General features: G+C 41.5%; 1 protein-coding gene across 4 annotated transcripts in view; it reads left to right on the forward strand.

Annotated features, from left to right (window-relative positions):
• ano1a (anoctamin 1, calcium activated chloride channel a) overlaps positions 1-24,480 on the forward strand; it is a 218,631-nt gene that overhangs the window by 70,118 nt on the left and 124,033 nt on the right. For all 4 annotated transcript variants that reach the window (XM_080191552.1, XM_080191554.1, XM_080191553.1 and 1 more), the window contains exons 4-6: positions 2,685-2,783; positions 11,445-11,593; positions 20,383-20,437. In XM_080191552.1, the coding sequence (XP_080047678.1) occupies positions 2,685-2,783; positions 11,445-11,593; positions 20,383-20,437 (303 nt within the window). The remainder of the gene's footprint in view (positions 1-2,684; positions 2,784-11,444; positions 11,594-20,382; positions 20,438-24,480) is intronic.

Here is a 24,480-nt window from a genome sequence, read left to right on the forward strand (position 1 = left end):
TCATGCTCATTGTCATCTTTCTCCCAGATGAAATTTATCCATCTATCATAACCACTTAACTTGCATGCACAGCAAGACCTTTTTTAATATTACAACTGCTAGTTGCTGAAGGCATCTTGCCAACTTTGGTTCCAAATTTGGTCTGCCCTCAGCTGCTGCAGATTGTGCCTGTACTTGACTAATGAATTGTTCTTAAGTGGAATTTACGGATTTATAATTTAACACGAGTTGCCTTCGGGTGCAAGTTGGATTAATTAGCTGTCACTCCAAAAATAATGTACTATTAAATAATACAGTTGTAACAAGTAAGTGATTTTTCTGAGCCAAAAGTATGTAAATTGGTAAGAACATTAATATTTAATTGCAAATTATTATCTATTGGCTGTAGGATTTTTAATTGCAATCATGAAAGGCATTTGAATAAATGTTACATTTTGGATAATGCAGTTTGCTCCACACAATTTAGTGAGTCAAATCGTTTTGTAAGCATGGCCTAACTTTGATGCTGTGATAAGGTAGGTCAATTATTTTGCGAAATGTTTATACTTGAACTTTTGACTTGTTGTGGATTGCCTCTGAATGGAATGACCAAGTTTGGTTGTAGCAGGGTCCTTTTTGACTGTTTACTTCATGTTCCTGTTTGATCTGTTTCTTCATCTGCCAGGAATGTTAGAGTTTGAGATGAAAGGGAGTCATAAATGAAAATGTCGAATCCTCATAAGGAGTACCCAGTTCATCATTTTAAGAGTCATTTGGGTGAATAACAGGAAAAAGAAAACCACACAGTTTTGGTATAATTCAATTTTAAGCTCCTAAATTGTCAATTTGAGCAGTCCCTTCCCACACTGACAAAATAAAATTGACCTGAATTTTGAACACCAAAGCACTGTTTCGAACCCAATATATTAGTTATTGCTGTTATTCATCCCATCAGATGCTAAGCTTCCATTTGCTGCAGTTCCTCTGACTGTAGGTTGATAGTTGGCATCTTTGTTGGTGGTGGTGGTTTGTAGCTATTTGTGAAACTGTTTGTTTGAGATTCTAGTGCTGAATAGTTTTCCACTGTTAATATGCATTGCTGAACATATTAACGCTTGTACAATAACTGCATTTTGGAAGCTCAATCTTTTATAAATGAGTTGTCATTCTGAATCAACCTTCAATCTTTGGCACAAGTGCACCTTGCTTTAGATTCAGGTAGTGTGCAGTTGTCAGTGAGTTCTTAATCTTGCTTGTTAATTCTTGAATATAAATTTGGTTCAATAGAATCAAATTGCCCAATTTAATTTTTTTTAAATGACATGTTGATAAGGACAATATCAAATGTCATTCTCTCTCGCTGGCTAAGTAACGTATTGAATAAGTACATTATTCTATTCCACTGATCTGAGTCATGCCAATCCTGACTAGAATTTCCTTTTCCAGTATCTGATATATCGTAGACCAGCAAGATAAGTGCCAAATTGAACTCCAAACTTAATAACTTGGACTATACCTGAAATTGTTCCATTTTTGATCTTCTGCCCATTTCCTTCGAGGAAAGGAAAATGAATGGTTCATATGAAATTAGGGAGTCTGGCTTTGCATTACCACTGTTCATTCCTTAGCCATATACAGGCTTTCCTGACTTGCATAATCGATGTGGAACAGGTAGCTTTTTCTTATTGTCACTCTTATAAAGACTTGGCTGTAATAGTTAAGCTGAGAGAGATGGGGTTTTTTTGGTGGGGGGGGAAGTAAGTAGAGCCTCACAGTAGAAAAGTGAGGATTATTATGCAGCCTTGTAACTGCTTGGTGGCCCAGTTGGAAAAGGGCGGGAGCAAGAATAATCATTAATCCACCAAGATTTCCCACAGGTAAAAGTAATGCCTTGATTTTTCACCATTTCCTTGTGACTTCTTTAAGATTGCCAAACTAGGATTTCAGTACAGTACATTTTTGTACCATGGGCTCACATTCACTGCAGGATGCATGGCAGCTGACCAAAACGATTTAACTTTGCTTTACCCTGCCATAACCAAATATCCTTTTTTCATTTTATCTATCTGGCCTGGAGTTGACCTCCATATTAAGCACTAAAGAGACAGGGGTTGGTAACGCACAAACTATTCACCAAACATTAAAACATTGGGCAGCCTGGCTTAAAAAAAGAGATGTGGGTAAGGGGTGGCAAGGAAGTAAACAAATGGTTGAGGATGGAGATGACTAATGGGAGAACATGCAAAATTAGATACTAGTTGTATGACTTTCAATCATTTCTGAAGTATGTCATAGAATCCTACAGTGTCAAAGAAGGCCATTCAGCCCATTGAGTCTGCAGCAACCACAATTCCATCCAAGCCCTATCCCCCATAACTCCATGCATTTACTCTAGCTAGTCCCCCTGATACTAGGGGCAATTTTGCATGGCTTGCCCACTAATTAATGGACAGCTCCAGGGATACATGTAAACATTCTTGTACAGTGGACCTGTAGTGAGAAACGGAATATATGCATGAAAATAACTTGGCATGAATGATTGGCAAATTGCTGTTCTGTTATCAATTGGCTTCTGGATAGTTGTATGTTAATAAGTGGACAGCAATGCAATACAGAAGTTTCAGCATTTATTACAAAAGTAATTGAGAAAGGACTAACTTTCCATGATTTGCAGTAATTGTTTTTCTCTCTCTTCCCTTTCCCAGACAAAAGCCTACGGCCTTGGATTTGTGAAGATACATGCACCATGGCATGTGCTTTGCAGAGAGGCAGAATTTCTCAAGATTAAGATGCCTACTAAAAGGGTGAGTTTAGCGTTTGGGACATCTAGGTACCTCAATCATTGAAGTGAGACACTCCCACTTGGTGAGTTGGATGTCTGAAGTCTCAGTACTACAGTCCTTTTTGTTTAATCTTCAAGTTGTGACAGAAGACTTGGGAATCCATTTTAATGTATTTAATATTTCCAGGCTTTTCCAAACTTAAAAAACATTGGGGGGAATTCTCCTGTCTCTCTTGCCACGGGAATCAGTGGGCAAGGAGCAGACCACACAAAAGTCCATTGATCTCGGGCAGGATTCTCCAGTTTTGGGGTGTGTGGCTGGAGAATCCCACCTGTTGACTTGGTACTGATGGAAGAGAAGTACTTGTAAATTCGAATATTCTCCTCATCTTTCCAGTGTATATGTTCTGGTATGCTGACCCACATTTCTCCAAAATCACAAAGTATGTGTCCCCCTCTCTATTGTTGATGGGATCTTGCTCTGCATGAATTGTCACAATTAACATTAGATTTTGAAAATAATGAATTGATATGAGGAATTCTTGATGCTGCAAATTCTTTTGATTTTTGTTGCCTACACTTGACTAATGAAACAAGAATGCTGCCATACTTTGTTTTTTAATGGATCAGGTATCCAATCACTAGTAGATTTTGGTCATCTTTCAGTGCAGGTATTTTACACATGGGGCCTACATTCGTGGTTCAAATGTTGATTCTTTTCAGAGGTGAAGAGCTGTGGTTTACTATTTGTGTCACAGATAAATTGTTAAATCTTCAGTATGCACAGTGGTTAACATGGCTGCTTCATGGTGCCTGAGACCTGGGTCCAATTCCAGCCTTGGGTGCCTGTGAAGTTTGCACGTTCTCCCCATGTCTGCGTGGGTTTTCTCCAGGTGCACCAGTTTCCTCCCACAGTCCAAAGATGTGCAGGTTAGGTAGATTGGCAATGTTAAATTGCCCCTTAGTTTCAATGGGATTAGTGAGGTAAATAGATGGGATTAAGGAATTAGAGCATGGTGGGATTGTTGGTGATGCAAGTTTGGGCCAAATCCCTACCTTCAGTACTGTAGGGATTCTAAGAGTCATGGCATTTTTCCAACAAATTTTAAGGGAATGTGACCTGTGCACATACCAATGTTTGCCTATTTCTATTGGATGGCTGCAAAAGTGATTAATTGTGTGATACCTCAGCAGCTAAAGAAGAGTTGGCTACTGACCCCATTTTGTCCTTAACTTTTTAACAGAATATGAGCTTGGACCCATAACTACTTGATGCGAATAGCAGGGCTGTCTAACCTCATGACTATGGCTATGTCTTTAGATGTAGGTCCACAATTCCAAAGTAAAAGAATCTGGTTCTCATGATCAGTCTATATTGTCCCTTTTTATTGACCACTTGAGGACAAATTTATTGTTTCATTGGATGTGGGCATTGCTGACAAGGCTAGCATTTGTTGTCCATCCCTAATTGCCCTTAAACTGGCTTGTTTAGGCCACTTCGGGGGAGTTGAGTGTCAACCACATTGCTGTGGATCTGAAGTCACATACAGGCCAAACCAAAATTCCCTTCCCTAAAGGACATTAGTTCACTAATGTTCACTCTTTCCATTTATCACAGACTGATTCTGCCTTTCATTTCCAGAATTATTAAACTGAATTTGAATTCCATTACTGCTTTGGGATTTGACCATGTCCGCCCCAGGGCATTAGCCTGAATTTAGCACGATTTTGTTGCCACCATTTTCCCCAAAAAATCTTAATATCTCTGGCAAATTTGTGGACAATGTGAATTGACTAACTTTAAAATAGCAGACAAAGGGAGATCATACAAGTTTAAGCATTTATCCACTATTGCCAGTAACCATTCCTAAGCTATATGCACTAAATAAACATGGACTGTTTCATATCTTGATATGGATTCCAATCCACACACTAGATTCCAGATTTCAATTCTAATTTTCCCAAATGCTGATATTTGCTCACACATGCACTCTGCATTGGGAGCGTCTGAGTAGAAACATAATACCCAGCTGTCTGTGGCTTTTTGGCAGCATTTTGAGATCATTCCTGGTTTGATCTGTAGGTTTCCCCAGTTGCTTTGCTGTTTGATGCCTCATTTGTTCTTTGGAGTTCCCACTGCCAGCATTCCTCCTTGGACAGGTTCCACACATTCCTTACTAGCTTTGAAACATAAATCAACAAAGGCCTAAGTTAAAATACCCAGAAAGGGAAAAAAAAGTTAGCAGTGTGTTTGAGGGGGAAAAGAAGGAGCATTCATCAATGAACTAAAATTAGAAGGAAATAATGAAAAGTCATCAAAAACCTATTAAAACTGTTCAAAATACTGTTTTGAGGAGGGGGGCAAATAAGTAATTTTTTTGTGGCGATCTTCAGTTATGATAGGGGAAAAACTTGTGAAAAAGCAATATATTTCAAAGCACCTTGCAGCTAATGAAGTACTACTTAGTTCCTACAACACAATTCTATCTCCAGCAGCCAATCTGTTCACAATCTGAGCTAATTGAGTGAAAAACATCAATCGGCACCTGCTCTTCAAAGTGCCATGGGATGTTTTCAATCCATCAAGAGAAGATAGTTTGTTTAATGTCTCATCTGACAATACAGTGCAGGATTCCCCCAATTTTATGCTGCAGTGTCAGCCTAGATCTTCATGTTAAGTTTTAGTGTCACAACTAGGCTTATGTTGACACTGCAATGAAGTTACTGTGAAAATCCCCTCGTTGCCATTACTCTTGCGCCTGTTCATGTACACTGAGGGAGAATTTAACATGGCCAATGCACCTAACCAGCATACCTTTGGCACTGTGGGAGGAAAATAGAATGCCTGGAGGAAACCCATGCAGCCACAGGGAGTGCAAACTTTGCATAGTGCAGACAGTGACCCAAGCTAGAAATTGAATCCAGGGCCCTGGTGCTGTGAGGCAGTAGTGTTGGCCACTGTGCTGCCCTGCATCTAGTGTCTGGAGTGGGACTTGAAGCCACTAAAAGTGCTAAAACTACACCTGAGTCATGATTGACTCCTGGAGGAAAGAAAAAGAGTGAGCAGCCCCATAAATTCAGGGACTACACTACTGGGGCCATACTCACTCCCAGTCTGCACTATTTTACAGGCAACCAGGCAAGGATGAGTGGGTCACCTGCTTGTGGGCTTGCAGCCCACCGCAGCTTTGATATTAATGGGCAGTGGGTCTGTACTATTGCAAAGATTCACCAAATTCCTTAGACAGTAACTTTCAAACCCATGACCACTTCCATGTAGCAGATATGAGAATACCACCACGTGCAAGTTTCCCTCAAGCCACTCACCATCCTGATCTGGAAATATATCACTGTTCCTTTTGTAGTCACTGGTTAAAATCCTGGAATTCCCTCCCTAACAGCATTGTGGGTCAACTTGCTGTGAAGGCAACTCACCACTGCCCTTCTTGAGGGCAATTAGGGATGGGCAATAAATGCTGGGCAGCCAGCAGCACTCATGTCCCACAAGTGCCTTTTTTTAAATTCATCTCAACAAAGAATGTAACCGTGACCTTTTGACATTCAATGGAATTACCATCACTCCACCTCTTTCCCCACATGCCCCCCTGCCAAATATCAATATGCTGAGCATTACCATTGGCCAGAAACTAACCATTTAGCCTTAAATACTGTGGCTACAAGAGCAGATCAGAGGGTAGGCATCCTGTGGTGCAATTCGTTTATAAGGCACAAGTCAGTAGTATTGTGGAATACTCGCCACTTGTCTGAGTGAACAGCTCCACCAAACCTTGAAGATCAACACCATCCAGGACAAAGTAGCCCACTTGCTTGACACCATCCACAAACATTCACTCCCTTGTACGATCTATGTTGGTGCTCAATGGTTGCCACTAAAAATGGACTGCAGGAATTCCATGTTCCTTTGGCAGCACCTTCCCAACTCATGACTGTGACCATCTAGTAGAACAAGAGCAACAGACACTTGGGGACTCCACTTGGGAATCTTGCTCCAAACCACATAGCATCTTGTCTTGGAGGTATATTGCTGCTCCTTCACCATTGCTGAGTCCAAATCCTGGAATTTCATCCCTACCAGCATTGTGGGTGTTTCAGCAACAGAACTCCAAGGGTCAGGAACAAGAGGGGGCTGCTGAGAGGAGGAAGGAGGGTGGGGAGAGGAGGAAGGAGGGTGGGGAAAGGAGGCCTCAGCCTCTCAATCTGCAGGTTTGAGGCTCTTGCTTCCAGTGTGGACGAGGACGAGGGAGGTGAGGTTGGTGAGCAAACTGCACACGGTACAGTGATGCAGCAGGGCATAGGCAAGGAGAAGGTGAAAAGGAACGTAGTAGTGATTGGGGATAGTGGGGTGAAGGGTATTGACACTGTCCTTTGTCACAATGACAAAGTGCACAGAAGGGTGTGTTGTCTGCCTGGTGCTCGGGTCCAGGATGTTGCATCTGGGCTGCAGAGGAACCTGGAGTGGGAGGGTGAGAATCCGGTCGTTGTGGTACATGTGGGTGCCAACGACGTAGGCAAAATGCGAACTGAGGATCTGGGGAGGGAGTATGAGAAGCTGGGAATGGAATTAAAGAATAGAACCGACAAGGTAGTTATCTGTGGGCTACTGCCTGAACCGAGTGCAGACGGGCGTGGGGTAGATAGGATTAAGGAAGTGAATGGGTGGCTCAGGGATTGGTGTGGGAGGAATGGGTTTGAATTTATGGGGCATTGGCATCAGTATTGGGGTAGGTGGGACCTGTTTGGGCGGGATGGGGTTGGTCTGAACCGTGCTGGGACCAGAGTGCTGGCAAATAGAGTAAAGAGGACTGTAGACAGGGCTTTAAACTAATTGGGGGGGGGGGGGGGGGGGGGGAGGGTGCGAGGGTAGGTGACGTTACAGGGGCTAAAGTTGAGGAGAGGTACAGGTAAGGGAAGAGGCCAAGGATGTCCCAATAACAGAGGGAGTAGGGGGCGTGAGTATGGTTGGTGGCGTTACGGCAAATAAGGTCCAGGTGAAGGCTGGGATGAAGGCACTTTACCTGAATGCACGAAGCATTCGGAATAAAGTGGATGAGCTGGTGGCGCAGATCAGCACAAATGGATATGATCTGGTGGCCATTACAGAGACGTGGCTGCAAGGTGACAGGGACTGGGAGCTGAATGTCCAGGGATATCAAGTGTTTAGGAAGGATAGGCAGGAGGGAAAAGGGGGTGGTGTAGCTCTGCTGATTAAGGATAGCATCAGGGTGGTAGCAAGGGATGATATTGGAGCCAAGGAGCAGAAAGCGGAATCGTTGTGGGTAGAGATTAGGAACAGCAAAGGGAGGAAGACGCTGGTGGGTGTCGTCTATAGGCCCCCGAATAATGATCTGGAGGTGGGGCGGGCTGTTAACGCGCAAATAAGTGCAGCGTGCAGGAATGGGACAGCCGTAGTTATGGGGGATTTCAATCTATGTATAGATTGGTCAACCCATGTTGGACGCGGTGGGCTCGAGGAGGAGTTCTTGGAATGCTGCTGGGATAGTTTCCTGGAACAGTGTGTGTTGGAGCTGACGAGGGAGCGAGCTATCTTGGATCTGGTGCTATGTAATGAGGCGGGTAGAATCAGGGACCTTGCGGTGAAGGATCCTCTTGGGGAGAGTGATCATTGTATGGTGGAGTTTCTGGTGCAGATGGAGGAGGACAAAGTGGGTTCCCGGACACGCGTCCTTTGTTTGAACAGAGGGGAGTACGGTAGGATGAGAGAAGAATTGGCGAATGTGGACTGGGGGAGCGCGTTGGAAGGTAGGTCTGCTGAGAAGCAGTGGAGGATCTTTAAGGAGATCTTTCTTGGTGCTCAGCAGAAATTTATTCCGATGGCCAAAAAGGACAGTAGGAGGAGAGGTAATAAGCCGTGGATAACGAAGGAGGTGAAGGAAAGTGTTAAATTAAAAGCGGAGGCGTTTAGAGTAGCAAAGAGTAGTGGGTGAGAAGAGGATTGGGAGAGGTTTAAATGTCAACAAAGATTGACAAAGAAGATAAAGAAGGGTAGGAGAAACTATGAAGCTGGGCTTGCGCTTAATATAAAAAAGGATAGCAAGAGTTTTTATAAATATATTAAAAAGGAAGAGGCTGGCTAGGGTGAACGTTGGTCCCTTAAAGGATGAGAAGGGGGACTTGGTGGTAGGGGATGGGGATATGGCTGAGGTCCTGAATAACTTTTTTGTTTCTGTCTTCACGGAGGAGGACGTGAATAATTTGCCAGGTGTTAGAGACAGAAAGGTGGTAGGACTGGAGGGTCTTAATGACATTACTGTTACTAGAGAGGAGGTGCTCAACAGACTGGAGGGACTGATTGTGGACAAGTCGCCAGGACCGGATGGAATGCATCCGAGGGTTCTGAAAGAAATGGCGGAGGTGATAGTGGATGCCTTGGTGGTTATTTTCCAGACGTCGCTGGATTCCGGGGAAGTGCCAGAAGATTGGAAAGTGGTTAATGTTACGCCGTTGTTTAAGAAGGGTGCCAGGCAAAAGGCATGGAATTATAGGCCGGTTAGTTTAACGTCTGTTGTAGGTAAAATGTTAGAATCCGTCATCAAGGAGGAAATAGCGAGGCATCTTGAGAGGAATTGTTTGATAGAGCAGACGCAGCACGGTTTCGTTAAAGGGAAGTCGTGTCTGACAAATTTACTGGAGTTCTATGAGGATGTGTCTAGGGCGGTGGATAGAGGAGAGCCGGTGGATGTGGTCTTTCTGGATTTTCAGAAGGTGTTTGACAAGGTACCTCACAAGAGGTTATTGCAGAAGGTCAGGGGGCATGGAGTTGGGGGTAGGGTGTTAGCGTGGATAGAGGATTGGTTGTCAAATAGGAGGCAGAGAGTGGGGGTCAATGGGTGCTATTCGGATTGGCGGATGGTGACTAGTGGAGTGCCTCAGGGGTCGGTGCTGGGGCCTCAGCTATTTACCATTTATATAGATCATCTGGAGGAGGGGGCTGAGTGTAGGGTGTCGAAATTTGCTGATGACACCAAGATTGGAGGAAAGGCAAATTGTGCGGAGGGTGTGGAGAGTCTACAGAAGGATCTAGATAGGCTGGGCGAATGGGCCAGGAAATGGCAAATGGAATTTAATGTTGTCAAGTGCGAGGTGGTCCACTTTGGTAGGAATAATGGTATGAAGGATTATCACTTAAGTGGCGAAAAACTGCAGCAGGCGACAGTGCAGAGGGGCCTCGGGGTCCTTGTGCATGAGTCACAAAAACCCAGCTTGCAGGTGCAGCAGGTGGTCAGGAAGGCGAATGGGATGCTGGCCTTCATAGCGAGGGGGATTGAATATAAAAGTAGGGAGGTCTTGCTGTGGCTGTATAGGGCATTGGTGAGGCCGCAACTGGAGTAGTGTGTGCAGTTTTGGGTGCCGTACTTACGCAAGGATATTTTGGCCTTGGAGGGAGTGCAGAGGAGGTTTACTAGGCTGATGCCGGAGTTGAGGGGGTTGAGCTATGAGGAGAGGCTGAATAAACTAGGCTTGTACTCGTTAGAGTTTAGAAGAATGAGGGGAGATCTCATTGAGACGTATAAGATGATGAATGGGATGGATAGGATAGAGGTGGAGAGACTCTTCCCGCTCAAAGGATAATAGGACTAGGGGGCACAGCCTCAAGATAAAGGGGGGGGCGGTTTAGAACGGAGTTGAGGAGGAACTTCTTCACTCAAAGGGTGGTGAATCTCTGGAATTCTCTGCCCGTTGAAGTGGTGGAGGCTGCCTCACTAAATATTTTTAAGACGCGGGTTGATGGGTTTTTGATAGAGAGGGGATTAAGGGTTATGGGGAGAGGGCGGGAAAGTGGAACTGAGCCACGACAGATCAGCCATGATCTTATTGAATGGCGGGGCAGGCTCGAAGGGCTAGATGGCCTACTCCTGCTCCTATTTCTTATGTTCTTATGTTTGTTGTTCAAGAAGGCAGCTCAGCATCACCTACTCAGGGCAATTGAGGTGAGCAATAATAAATATTGGCCTAACCAGCATCCCATAAAATGATTTTTTTAAACCCTACATTTGCTGCTGACCTCTTGGAAAGCTACCCACAAATATCTAATGAGCTCGGTAGTTTGGACCTCCCCCTTCCCAATACCAGACTAAGCATAAAGGATCTCCAGGAATCTAAAAGCAGCAATGTCATTAAACAGACTATCATTTTTTTTGGAATGAAAGAAATAATGTTTTGGTTTTTTTTCAGTTTAATAGATCACAAAATAAACCCTCCATGCACATAAAGTTCAAGCTATAATATCACATTTAATAAATGTGGAATTGTATCATAGATGTTTTGACATCAGCAAATATAAAATTACTGTTTTAGGGCTGTAGTTTAGCAATTATTAGGAACCTGATGCATTGTTAACAAATCCACTTCTACTGTACCTTAGATGTAACTCTTAGCTGAGAGCACTAGTGACCATTTTCTCCAGTTCACTCATTTCAATTAGTCTGGAGAACCTCAATCTACCCACTGTAGAGTCACAAGTAGCAAATCCTGGATTTTGATAGTTGTGCCAACATTACTGTGAAATCTGGGCCAATATTCTGGACAATATTTCAACATTTGGGCAGATTTTGGCTCTGCACTAGAAGATGCTGGATGAGTGGCACTTAACCCAGTATAATAGAGCAATGCTGTGTTTCATTTGTTCCTATTAATTCTTCAGGTCTATGAAGTAAAGCAGAAAACGGGGATTCTCAGTAAGCTTTCGAACATTGGCCATAAAATGACTTCCCCATTGCGACCAAAAGTGGAAGAAGATGATGCTACCTTTAAGAATCTTTCCTACCCATTCTCCAGAGAGAGAAAACACTTGTAAGTAACGATGCACCATGCAAGCATTTAATGAGGAAAGTTTGTGTCGTATTCGAGTACACTTTTTTCATGGTTTTTGTTCTAAAAGTGTGTATTTAAAAATAAAAGGAGGGGATTTCAATCATCAGTTTGTGTAAAGATTTAGTTGCTTGCATTCTATAAAGTTGGATCATAAAAAGAAATGAATAAAAATACTCTTTTTAAATTTTTGTCATGTAGTGAAATACAGTGAAAAGTATTGTGCACTATACAGACAACATACCGTTCAGAGTACATGGGGGAGAAGAGAAGGGTGCAGATTATCGTTTCGCATTAGGGTGTGGAGAAAGAGCCACTTAATGTACAGTTAGAAATAGTGGAAAATAGCTAAGCTGTGGTGGATATAGAAATGGTTACAAGTTAGAAATTTTGACCTGTCAAAGTATTTTTTTGTCTTGTGCAAGAACTAGGACCAGGCCATTCAACACGTCTAGTCTAGCCTGCCCTGCCATTTGCTGATCTGAAATGGGCTTCACCTCCACTCCTCCTGTTTTTTTTCCCTCAACTCTTGATTCCCTTTATTGATCAAAAATCTAACCTGGCTGACTTTAAGTACATAAGGCAATAAAAGCCAAGAAGGATTTCCTGATCATGGGTGCCAATTTGTGCATCCTCAGTTGCCCTTGAAGGTGGTGCTGAATTGCCTTCTTGAGCTAGTGAGTCCCTGTGTTTTCTTTTAAAAAAAAATGTTGAAGAAACATCCACAATGCAGCAAAGATCTCTCATTTTACCACAGCCTATCATCAGATGAATGCTACGTATTGGTAAAATGTAACCTTGAGTGAGAACCTGCTGTTGCTCAACAAATCAGTTAGTGTTTGGGATAGGGCATGGTACCAGACATCTAAACGTCCCCTGGTGATGTATGCTTCGAGTTTTCCTCCAGACTCAGTATGGATGGTGCCATTAGCAAGTGTTTACATACTCATCGATTTTGTATGTCAGTCACTCGTTTTAACTTGGTAGCTGAATCTTGAATCTTGAATTTTGACCCCCAAAGGGTCACTGACCCAACCAGTTGGTACATGCATTCAATGCCATCTCAGTTATTACCAAAGTATGATGCCATTTGGTTCTGTAATTCCATTCTCCAAAAAAAAACAACCTTTGTTAAAGGTATTCTTCTCACTTGCTCTATAGGAAATCTTGCTGGAGCAAGGAGAGTTTTTCAATGAGTACTTTGTCTCCCTCTTCATGAGGCAGAGGGATGATGCATTTCAGTGTTAATGTAAGTCTACTTGCAACATTTTTATATATTATGTAGCCACAGAAACAGCCTTTTTAGAAGGGAACAGATTAACTGGGGATAGTCAGCATGGTTTTGTTAAGGGAAGGTCATATCTTACAAACTTTTTTTGAGGAAGTAACAGAGGATTGAGGGTAACAGTTGTCTACATGGATTCAGTAAGACATTTGACAAGATGCGTGTTGGTTAGGGAGCAGAAGTTTCAGTTCAACATTTTGTCAAGTAATTTGACCCAGGTGAGCTGTCTCCGCAGCTTCTCTCCTTTCGTCACATTCTTAACTAGCATTCTTCTTCCAGCTCCTTTTTTTAAAAGGAGTTGATTTGCACAGAAATTTTAAAAATCTGACTGGGAGAGGAAGGAAAACTTGATTGGATGAAACCAGGCAGCAAAAAAAACAAGCTGATGGTTGAAGAGAACTCCAAAATGCTCCTTGACTAAGCAATATCTTAACGATTTCTGATCAGGAAATCCAAAACAACAGTTCATATGCACAGGCATGTATTGAATCCAGAATGACATGAAAACCCATCAGACCAAGCAATCAGTAATTATCCCATATTTAATGGAAGACTGAAAATTACTGGTGGTGGTATTAACAGATGAAAGCAGAAAGCCTCCTTCATCTGAGATTCCTCTGCTATTGCGAGACTCAACTGAACTATGTCTGTGTTTAAAAACTTGCAGAGGAATATCTTGTGAATGCAACAATAATTTCTAGCCTTGCAAGTTTACATTAAGGCACTGAAATACTACCTTCAAAAAGGGGTGACACATTATTTCTGTTCCTCTGGCATGCATATTCATGGGGCAGCTGATGTTTCCCAGTTCTAACGGAACTGAATCATCTGAGATCCTTGGCCACTGCAATTCTGCCAAGTCAGGTTCAAACTTGTTGTTGTGGTCAGGCAGGAATGATACTTGCCCCAGTAACTCGTACTTCAGTGCAGTTTATGATATTGAGTCCCTGGTGTCCATTTGGTCTGAAGAATGACAGTGCTCCAAAGCTATTTGAAGGATTCAAGGCGGTGTGTAATCTATAATAAAATTGACATTTTTTGTCAATGTGCTTTTCAAGAGATTGTAAACCAAAAATCTGGTCTAAAATTTTTGTATCATTGATAAAAATGGACTCAAACGTAGGGTATTGAAGAGCACAGTGGCACAATGTTAGTACTGCTGTATCACAGCACCACAGACCCAGGTTCAATTCCAGCCTCGGGTGCCTGAGTTTGCACATTCTCCCTGTGTCTCAGGGATTTCCTCCAAGTGCTCCAGATTCCTCCCAGAGTTCAAAGATGTATGGATTAGGTGGCTTGACCATGCTAAATTGCCCCATAGGTTTGTTGGCTTAACAATGGCAAATACACAGGGATAAAGTGAGGGAGGGGGCCTGGTAAGACACTGTCAGAGTCAGTATGGGCTGAATGGTCTCCTTAACTGTAGGGATTCTATGGGATCCTACTTTGAGTTTTAAAGTTGAAGTTATTCCTTTTGGTCTAAAACTAAAACCCAAGGTGAGGAGAAAGGGGAATTTTTGATCAAATGAGTTGGGATAGAATGCTTGGATTAGAATGGAAATTAAATTCCATTCAAATAAGTTACATTGAGCACTTATCAGTAGCAATTAACAATGGCTTTTTACTTTTCACTAGCATTCTAATTTTTTAGTAGTAAGGCCTCGATCGTGATTAATTGACGTACAGTCTTTTTGTTGCTTTGATACAAGCCTGGTGAATTTTTTAGTAGTCAGCAATTTTGGCATGGTCATTTCAAACCTTGTCCATAAAGCCCACTTCCTTTGTGCATTAACAATTTCTTTTGAAAGATGTATTTCAAGACCTTGTATTTATACCAAGGAAAGGGAAGATTTAGTTGAAACACAATTGCAAGAGAAGTTATAATAGTTTGTTTATTTAGTGTCACAAGTAGGTTTAATATATACCAAAAGAGGAAAATGCTGGAAAATCTCAGCAGGTCTGGCAGCATCTGTAGGAGCTGACCAGATGACCCTTTGTCAAAGCTAAGAGACGTAGGACATAGGAGATATTTATACTGTAGGGTGAGGGAATGAAAAATGAGCCATCTCCACAAAAACGAGGAGAAAGGCTGCCAATGGCAATCCATAGAGAGAATAGAGTGTGAATGGCCAAATAGCTGAGAGGCTGAAATCAAAGTAAAATGGAAGGGGGGGGTGCGTGGTTTATATTAACATTTATGAAGTTAGTGAAAATCTCCTAGTCACCACACTCCAACACGTATCCTGATACACTGGGGGAGAATTTAGCGTGGCCTATGCACCTAATCTCTCATTTTGGACTGTGGGAGGAAATCAGGCACCCAGAGGAAACCCAAGCAGGGAATTGAACCCAGGTCCCTGGTGCTATGAAGCAGCAGTGCTAATCACTGCCACTATGCTGCCCCATAGATTGATCTGAATTCTTGTGCTGTTGTATAGTTTCTATTTTGGGTTTGGTCTGATTATCTGTTTTTAAAAAGTTCAGCTTGTGTCAGCTGGCGAAGTGTGTGGTAATCCTCCAGAATAATGAGATGTAGTGACTTGCCTTCAGTTAGCAAGTCTAACCCCAAATAAAGTTTCTATGGGCTAACTCAAACACAGTACAAACTAACATCACAAGGCCAGTTCAGAGGGCCTGGACTTGATTATAGAAACTTTACAATCTAAGGAATTGTGAAGGGAGAGCCATACACAAGATCCATTAGCAAATGATTAATTGATTTAATGGGTTGGATTCAGAAAAATTCTCTCGTTGGGGGGAATCAAGAACAAGAGGGACACAATTGTAAATTTAGCATTGGCCATTGAATAACAAAATATGCAAACATTATTTGCACCATAGTGGAAATATGGAACTGGTTGAGTAAAAATGTTCAAAATTGACTTTAGATGTTAACTGAAATGGAATAAAGATGAGTGGTGGTACAAGTTAGACACGACTGAATTGAATGTGCAACAGTTTGATGGGCTGAATGGCCTACTCCTGTTACTTTAACTGTTACAGCTGTAATGATTTTGTAGCTTAATGTGGCCTATTGCAATATTAACTGGCTCCTGCTGAGCCAGTGGGTGCCACTTAATTATGAATGTAATTGCTTCAATTTCTCCACTAACTCTCTCTCTCACACACATGCACACCACACACATTGAATAGTTGCTAACTAGAAATCACATCTTTGGTGAGTTTGCACTATAATTTTGAAGATTTATAGAGAATCTATCTTCACTGTACCACCTGGCAGTGTATTCTGGAGACTCATTACTCTCTTGAGCTGCCAACCATCCAGTATGTTTCTGCTGTTGCATGGTAGTTCATGTCCTCTGTTCCTTTCCAATCTGTTAAATTGGGCTCAATGCAGCTCTTCAATTATCTTGTGGACCTCTAAGGTTACCTTAGTTTAGCACTACTGTGAAGAAGAGACCAAGGTCTTTGAGTTGACCTGAGGAGATGAGGATTTTTAATGTAAGAATCATTCCAGTAGCTCTGCTGTGGACTTTTTCTTAAGCCTTTTATTCACCATGTTAGGGAACTGAAATCTAAAAGTTTGTAGTGGAAAGTATGATCTTGATGGAGAATCTCAGTTTTGCATTACAGGGCTTCAGAAACCCACCCATATAAAACTCAGCACTAGTTAGCTAAAGGCAAACTGAGTTTTTGAAGTCATATGAACATAATGTAAGAACACACAAACTAAGAGCAGGAGTAGGCCACTCAGCCCTTGGAGCCTGTTCTGCCACTCAGCAAGGTCATGCCTGAACTGATTTGTAACCTGCCGAAATCCATCCCCCACACACACTCCAGTAACTAGACTCTTGCTGAACAAAGATGTATATCTACTCTGCTTTTGACTGGCATTTCCTTTCTCAGAAGGCAGTGCAAAGACTGTGTACCTTCTGAGAGAAAAGTAATCCTAGTCAACTTTTTGTCTTATAAAACACTGGCTTGGCCTCAATTAGACTTGCAGTAAATTCTGTTTGAGTTGGGTAACTGTAAATAAGTAATATTGGGAGGCTTCAGTTATACAATACATGGTTTTTAACTTGCCACCAATACAAACTCCCAGGTGCTGTATAACCTTGCGTTATTAGTGGAACAATTAAACTTGTTTGTTGCCTCATCAGCCCCCCCAGATCATGTTTTGATGTTTTAGAAGTTTACTTTGATTTGCTTTGTAAGCAGTAACCCTTTCCGAGGCTGCCTCTTTGATTTGTTGCTCCATTTATTTTATTTATTTTAGTTAATTACTTTTAAAGTGAGCCTCACTGTGGTTAGCACTGCTGCCTCACAGCACCAGGGATCGATTTTGCAGCTTGGGCCACTGTGTGGAGTCTGCACATTCCCCATGTCTGTGTGGGTGCCCTCTGGGTGTTCTACTTTCTTCCCACAGTCCAAAAGACATGCTTAATAGATGCGTTGGCCAAACTAAATTCTCCCTTGACGTACCCGAACAGGTGCCGGAGTGTGGCGACTTTGGGATTTTCACAGTAACTTCATTGCAGTGACTTGTCACTAATAATAAACAGTGTTCTGATCCAAAGCTTTCTGACTTCGGTATGATCCAATTGTTCACATTTGTCTATAGCAAGCTGATGACTCTGTTAACCAGACCCATCTTGGGAATAGATTGAATCTGATGTAAATCAGTCAGACTCAGTGAGCAGGGTAGCCACAACACATGGTTTTGCACATTTTTATGCTGTGAACAGGTGGAATGGAATTGAGGGTGGCACAGTGGTTAAGACAGTATGGTGGCAGTGGATAGTGCTACTGCCTCACAGCGTCAGGGACTTGGGTTCAGTTCCCAGCTTGGGTCACTTTCTATGTGGAGTTTGCATGCTCTCCCCACGTGTGGGTTTCCTCTGGGTGCTCTGGTTTCCTCCCACAGTCCAAAGATGTGCAGGTTGGGTTGCGCCTTAGTGTTGGGGGGCTAGCTGGAATAAATGTGTGGAGATGAGACCTGGATGGGATTCTGGGTAGTGTAGACTTGATGAGCCAAATGGCTGCCTCCTGCACTGTAGAATTCTGATTCATTTGAGGCCAGCTGATAGCAGCAATATCTATCTTTTTCTCCTTTTGCAAATACTTATCCAACCTCCTCATTTGGTCATGGTTGGATTTCCTCTAAATCTATCTTGCATAGGGTTATCCATCATCCACCTTTTTGTGAAGAGGGAGCATTTAGAATGTCTTGAATGATAAAGGGGATCTCTTGCATGCTCGCACTAACCAATATTGGCAGGATTCCAGCACCATGGCAAAGGTGGAACGATTTTTGATTCTGCAGATCTTAATTGGTCATCAAATGTGCTGAGCTGTCATGAGACACAAATCAATTGGTTCAATTTCTTGTCTTTACAAGTACAAATTAAACACTTAGTTATTGATGTATATTCTTGATTGCTTAACACAAGTAAGACTAACTTTGGATTGTGAGCTTAAGCTTCCAGCCTGCAATTCTCAAAGAATTTGCAAAACCAGACTCTGATCTCAATAGGAATCAAACTGGGCACATGAACCACTAAAGTTAACAACTTGGTTAGTAGCCAGCATTTTGTGGGCAAATAAAAAACATTGACAAATTGGTGCTTTGAACTTTAAACTTATTATGACTAGGTGAGAAGAAATAAACTGGCTCCACTCTATTCTGTCTCCCTGGTTGGTCATCATAAAGGTATAAGTGACTTTTTCACAAGGATGTTCCTTTTTCAAATTAATGTATTTAACTATCAAAGCTGTGAGCAATAAGGAGCCAGCAAAACGAGATTCTCTAACTCTCAAATTCATTAACCACTAAACCAGAGAGAAAATAGAAAAATGCAATGAATATCACAGATATAAGAAACAAGAGAAGTTGGCGTCCAATAAAATAATCTTTGTCCTTGAGGTAGATTTTTTTAAACATTGTGGCTGATTTGGATTAGCTGGTTTCATGGATGCAGTTAAATATAGAAGTTGTTCCAATTATTTGGAAGTCTCACTTTGCTGATAGATTGCTTGTAAAGTTGACTTCTGAATTAAGTAATACAACTTGTTCCCAAAAACGAGAGACACATCTCAGCTTTCAGCCTCATTCAGATACAATAGCGAGTTTTAAGGGGTGTCTGAACAAATACATGAGTAGGATGGGAATATGGTCCCCAGAAGGGTAGGAGGTTTTAGTTCAGTCAGGCAGCATGGTCAGTGCAGGCTTGGAGGACCGAAGGGCTAATTCCTGTGCTGTAATGTTCTTTGTTCTTCTGTCTGTTCTGCTAAAGTCTTACTGCAATCTGTCTGCAGTGCCTGCAGCCTGGCCTGTTCCACTTCATCCAGTGTGTATTTCCAAGAGGTTTTGGGTGGGTCTGTCCGTAGCAGCCATTATTTTTAATATTCAGTCTTTTGCACTCATGTCTCTCTGAAACCATGACCAGTTTTGATGGGTCTCTGAATTATAGGAAATGTCATTTCTTCACATTCCTCAGTGGTTTGTTTGTTTTTTCACCTTCATCTTGAAAGATGGCCTTGCATTTTTAAGTAGCTTGTTCTATTTTTTATTTCAATTGTAAAATTCCCATCAGTTAAATTTGAACACTTTTACAAAATTAAAGTCTTGTGAAAAAGCTGAGTGAACACATTGATTTTCCCCCAACATTATTTGTATGATAGTTACTCCTGAAATCTTCCAGAAAATGTTGAAGATCTCAACAGGTCTGACAGCATCTGTGGAGAGAATAGAGCCAAGGTTTTGAGTTTAGATGACCCTTCGTCAGAGCTCTCTCCACAGATGCTGTCAAACCTGAGATTTCGTAGCATTTTTCTGTTTTTTCATATTCCAGCATCTACAGTATTTTTTGCTTTTATTTTACTCAACATCTTGCCAGCTGGCATGTCAATTGAAACATTAATACTTAAATGAAAGATTTCTTTGCTGTAGAGGTACAGCCTAGCCTGCATCTTTATGCAGATCATTTTGCAGTTTATCACCAATATTTGCAAAGGCTGAAGAAAAAATTCAATTATTTCATTTTATGGTTTTCCTGGTTCTTTTAAAAGTTCAACCCCCCCATATACTGCTACTCCTTTTCCTGCTAGATGGCCACACAAACAGACTGGAATAGAGGGATACAAATGAATGGTCCCGTTGGGCTCATGAGCGGTGCAGGCTTGGAGGGCTGAAGGGCCTGTTACTGTGCTGTTTTGTTTGTATCCCCACTCTTGGCATCACAGAACTTGTGGATAATTTTCTGCTTGCTTGATCACATGTCCAAAGGAAGATGATTCTCAACTAGTAGTAATGTCTCAACTTTGGTAATGTACAAAGGCGTATGAACTTTAAAGGGGCAATAACCCTCTACTTCCCAGAGATTATGAAGATATAATAATTTGAGTACTGTCAAGAATTTGGACAACTTGAATGTTTTATAAATGTTGCTGCCATGTTAATGATGTTTGCTCTTCTTCTCCCCTCTTCACCCCTCTCCCCCACTACTCCTTTACAACCCCTTTTTAGATTTGATCTTTCAGATAAGGATAACTTTTTCAGCAGTACAACAAGAAGCACAATAGTGAGTATTGAAATTTTGTCATGACACTTAATTTGGATCACTAATAGCTTGCAAACTTTTTTTAGTAACGGGTAGCACACATACCTAACCCCTCATCTCAGCAGCTTTATAGAATTCTTATTGTGCAGATGGAGGCTGTTTTGGCCCATCAAGTCTGCACTGACTCTTCAACAGAGCATCTTTTCTGGGCCCACAGCCTGCCCTATCCCTGAAACCCTAAACGTTTACCCCACTACACTTGAGACATGAGGAAGATTGGCCATGCTAAACTGCCCCTAACCTGCGCATCTTGGGACTGTGGGGGACGCCAGAGGAAATCATGTAGAGATGCAACATGTAAACTTCAAAGTCACTCAAGGCTGGAATTAAACCTGAGTCCCTGCTGCTATAAGGCAGCAGTGTTGACCACTGTGCCGATCCTTTTTTTTTGATACCATTACATGATCTCCAATTTGTGCAGCTCCCCAAGGTAACTTCTGTGTATGACCTGGCTACATTAAAATTTTGAAAATTAAAAGTTACCTTGGGGAAACGAGGGTATGAATTGGAGTCTCAGCTGATGTACTCTCTGGCTTCAGCATGAGTAAGATTTCAAGACTTGATAACCTTGGATGCTGTAGATTTTTTATGGAAAAGCCTTGTTGATGTCCTGTTTCTGGATTGAATGGAAGAATTCTAGGTCCTTTTTTAAAAAAACTCTAGAAGCAAGACACAAAGATAAATTACAAAATACGCATTTTTTAACTAATAGTCCAACAATGATCATATTGACGAGTGTTTTTCATCATGAAGAATATATGAAATCAGTAAACTATTCGACTTGTTTAATTTGCAGTTGGGGTTATAATTCATTAATTTTCTGTGCTGATGTCAGAAAATTAATTCCGATTGACATTTAAAATTCTAGCCCAATCAGAGTAAAACTAAATGCAAGTGCATGGAGATTAGTTCAGTGAGGCATATCCCTTGGTAAGGTTTAATCAACTTTCAAAAATATTCTTTTAAAACATCCATTGCATGACTTGTCTTGATACACTTTTAGGTGTTCTGTTTGGTATGATAAACATTGATATTGTAAAAGTTTATTAGCGTAAATGACTCCATTGTACACATTTACCTGCTCATGTAGAATGATAGCAGTACTATTATAATGAAAGCATTCGGTATTAAGACAGCCCTGAGTCATATGTCTTCTGAATAAGCATTTCAATCTGCTGACTGTTATGAAATTAGGATAAACAAACATTCCCTACCCAAATTGAGAGTACGCTCTGAGATCTCAATTAGCTTAGCGTATTGTTTTCATCTCCAAGTGGTGAAGGCATGTTGAGGCAGAGTGCAGAAAAGGGCCACCAGATTGGTTCTTGGGCAAATGCCTTAGTTATTCATAGAATGCAATTGCAAAAAGCATGACTGATATATTTGGAGAAGGGTAGATTCAAGCAGTTAGAAAATTAAGGATCTTGTGTGAGCTAATTATTTTGAAAGTATAGTTTTAATAGTAATGATCACACTTGCAATTTAGCAAAAGGCAGAATAAGGTTGGCTGTAAGGTCATGCTTTCTCCAAAGGAAGAAGCAGACCAATGAAATAAGTTATTGGCTTATAGAATGGGTGCTGATTCACTGTATTCTTCAAAGGGGATCTAGACTGGTTTCTGACTGGGACAGAGATCACCTCGTCCAAGACATATGGACTCTTCAATATAAGTGAGGTCACTGAACTTTTGGCCTATTTTCAATTAGATGAATTTTCAGATTTGATTTGCTGAATTGGCTTGGGTTTTCACCTCTTCCAGAAAATTTCATTGTATCTCTACCACAATATACAAGACATGACAACTATAAGGAACATGCTAGATAGAACATAGAACATTACAGCACAGTACAGGCCCTTCGGCCCTCGATGGTTCCACTGGTCGGCGCAACAATCTAATGACCTTCTAACCTAAACTATTCCAATGTTAGCCATATGCCTATCCACTGACCATTTGAACACCCTTAAAATTGGCGAGTCCACAACTGCTGCAGGCAGGGCATTCCACGCCCTTACTACCCTCTGAATAAAGAACCTATCTCTGACAACCGTCCTATAACTACCACCCCTTAATTTAAAGCTATGTCCCCTCGTGTTAGCCATCGCCATCCGAGGGGGAAAAAGGCTGTCACTGTCTGCCCTATCTAACCCTCTGATCATCTTGTATGCCTCAATTAGGTCACCTCGTGAGTTTATTTTCATGAGAGAAGAAAGTTGAGTCCCTCAGCCTTTCCTCATAAGACCTTCCCACCATACCAGGCAACATCCTGGTAAACCTCCTCTGCACCCTTTCCAATGCTGCCATCTTTCTTATAATGCAGCGACCAGAACTGTACACAATACTCCAAGTGCGGCCACACCAGTGTTTTGTACAGTTGCAACATGATAGGGTGTGTTAATTAATCAATATTGTATGTAAATGATTTGCAGCACTCTAAATAAAATACCAGATAAAAGCAAGTTACTGTGGATGCTGGAATCTGAAACCAAGTGTTGGAAAATCTCAGCAGGTCTGGCAGCATCTGTTTGGAGAAAAAAGAGCCGACGTTTAAATCCAGATGACCTTTTGACAAAGGATTATCTGGATTCCAAACGTCAGCTCTTTTCTCCTTGTAGATGCTGTCAGATCTGGGATTTTCCAGCACTTTCTCTTCTGAAAATAAAATACCAGCATGTTTCCTGTGCTTTGCAAGCAGGGGAGGATAAGCTACTGTAAACTAATTTTGTCTCAACTTTTGACTGTCTAGTCATCCCCAAAATGGGGGGGAAAATCAACAGGGAGGTAATGCTGCACCATGTAAGGTATGAAGGTCAACTGATCTTGACTGCCCAGAACAAGATGATGGCTTTGATTCTTCTAAATTTATTGATGGGAGATAATTTTCTATCAAGTCTGGTCTCGGTACCAACATGTCATATGTGTATCCTTTTGATGAAAGGGCATCTGAAAATAAAGTTTTAATATGTAGGTTTAAAAAGAATGGTTCCTGCCAGCTAGGAGATGTTTACTGAATTTTATCTACATTGGGAGATGTGGTTTACATTGACAGTTTGTCCTTTGGCTTTATCGGTTTAAAAAAAATGCAGAGATGATTTCCTGAAGGTCAAGAGGGAAATGTAACATTGACTCAAAACCATTTAACAATGGATATCCCATGACAATGCTTTGGGCAAGCGTAACAGTGCAGAAGAGCCAGAACAAATGAACAATGGCCAAAGTGGAATGTGAATTTCAAATGAATTTTTCCCTAAAGGTTTTGTCCTCAACTCCTGAATTGGATATTTTCAGTACCAACCATGACTAGTTTCAACCTAGCAGATTTTTCCCAATGTGATCGAAGCCATTCCAGTCACTGAGGATGGGCTGTTAGGAGAACCAGCTATTGTTCCAGAATATGGGGAATGTCCACTTATGATTACAATCCTTGGGACAAAAATGACCAAATCAGAAGCTGATGGAAAGGGCTAATCTCAGGAGTGAGTTTTTCTTTAATTTGTTTGCTACTACTTGAATAAGCAATTAGTCCTAAAATGTATGGACATAAGATATTCCCTACCACGGCCTGTGGAGCTGCAAGAACGAGGCTGGTGCCAGAATATTTTTAAGTTTATTATTGATTGGAGAGCAGCCATCTCCAATTAGAGTTCCCATCTGAGAGGTTAAATAATGCTGATTAGTAGTGTTGACAAATAGTGTTCAATGAATCATATGTACATCTTGCTCAGGTTTTGTTCCATTTTAGTTTTGGACATGGCTGTCATAATTTTGAACCAGGTGTGCAATTATTCTGGAATATGGGACTGAAGTATGTCCTTACAAAAACATAACATGCTAATGATAGCAAAAAAAAATTGTTAATTTGAGGGGGGATACGTTGCTGGATGCTTCAGGATAAGGAAAATTGGCACTGAGTTAAAAAGATATTAGGACAACAGGTTGGCCAATAAGGTGGCTTTGAAGGAGAGCTTTCAAAAACCATAGAAATGTTACAGCACAGAAGGAGGCT

This window comes from Carcharhinus amblyrhynchos, chromosome 6 (assembly GCF_965287045.1).
Source record: "Carcharhinus amblyrhynchos chromosome 6, sCarAmb.v2.hapA, whole genome shotgun sequence".
NCBI lineage: Eukaryota > Metazoa > Chordata > Chondrichthyes > Carcharhiniformes > Carcharhinidae > Carcharhinus > Carcharhinus amblyrhynchos.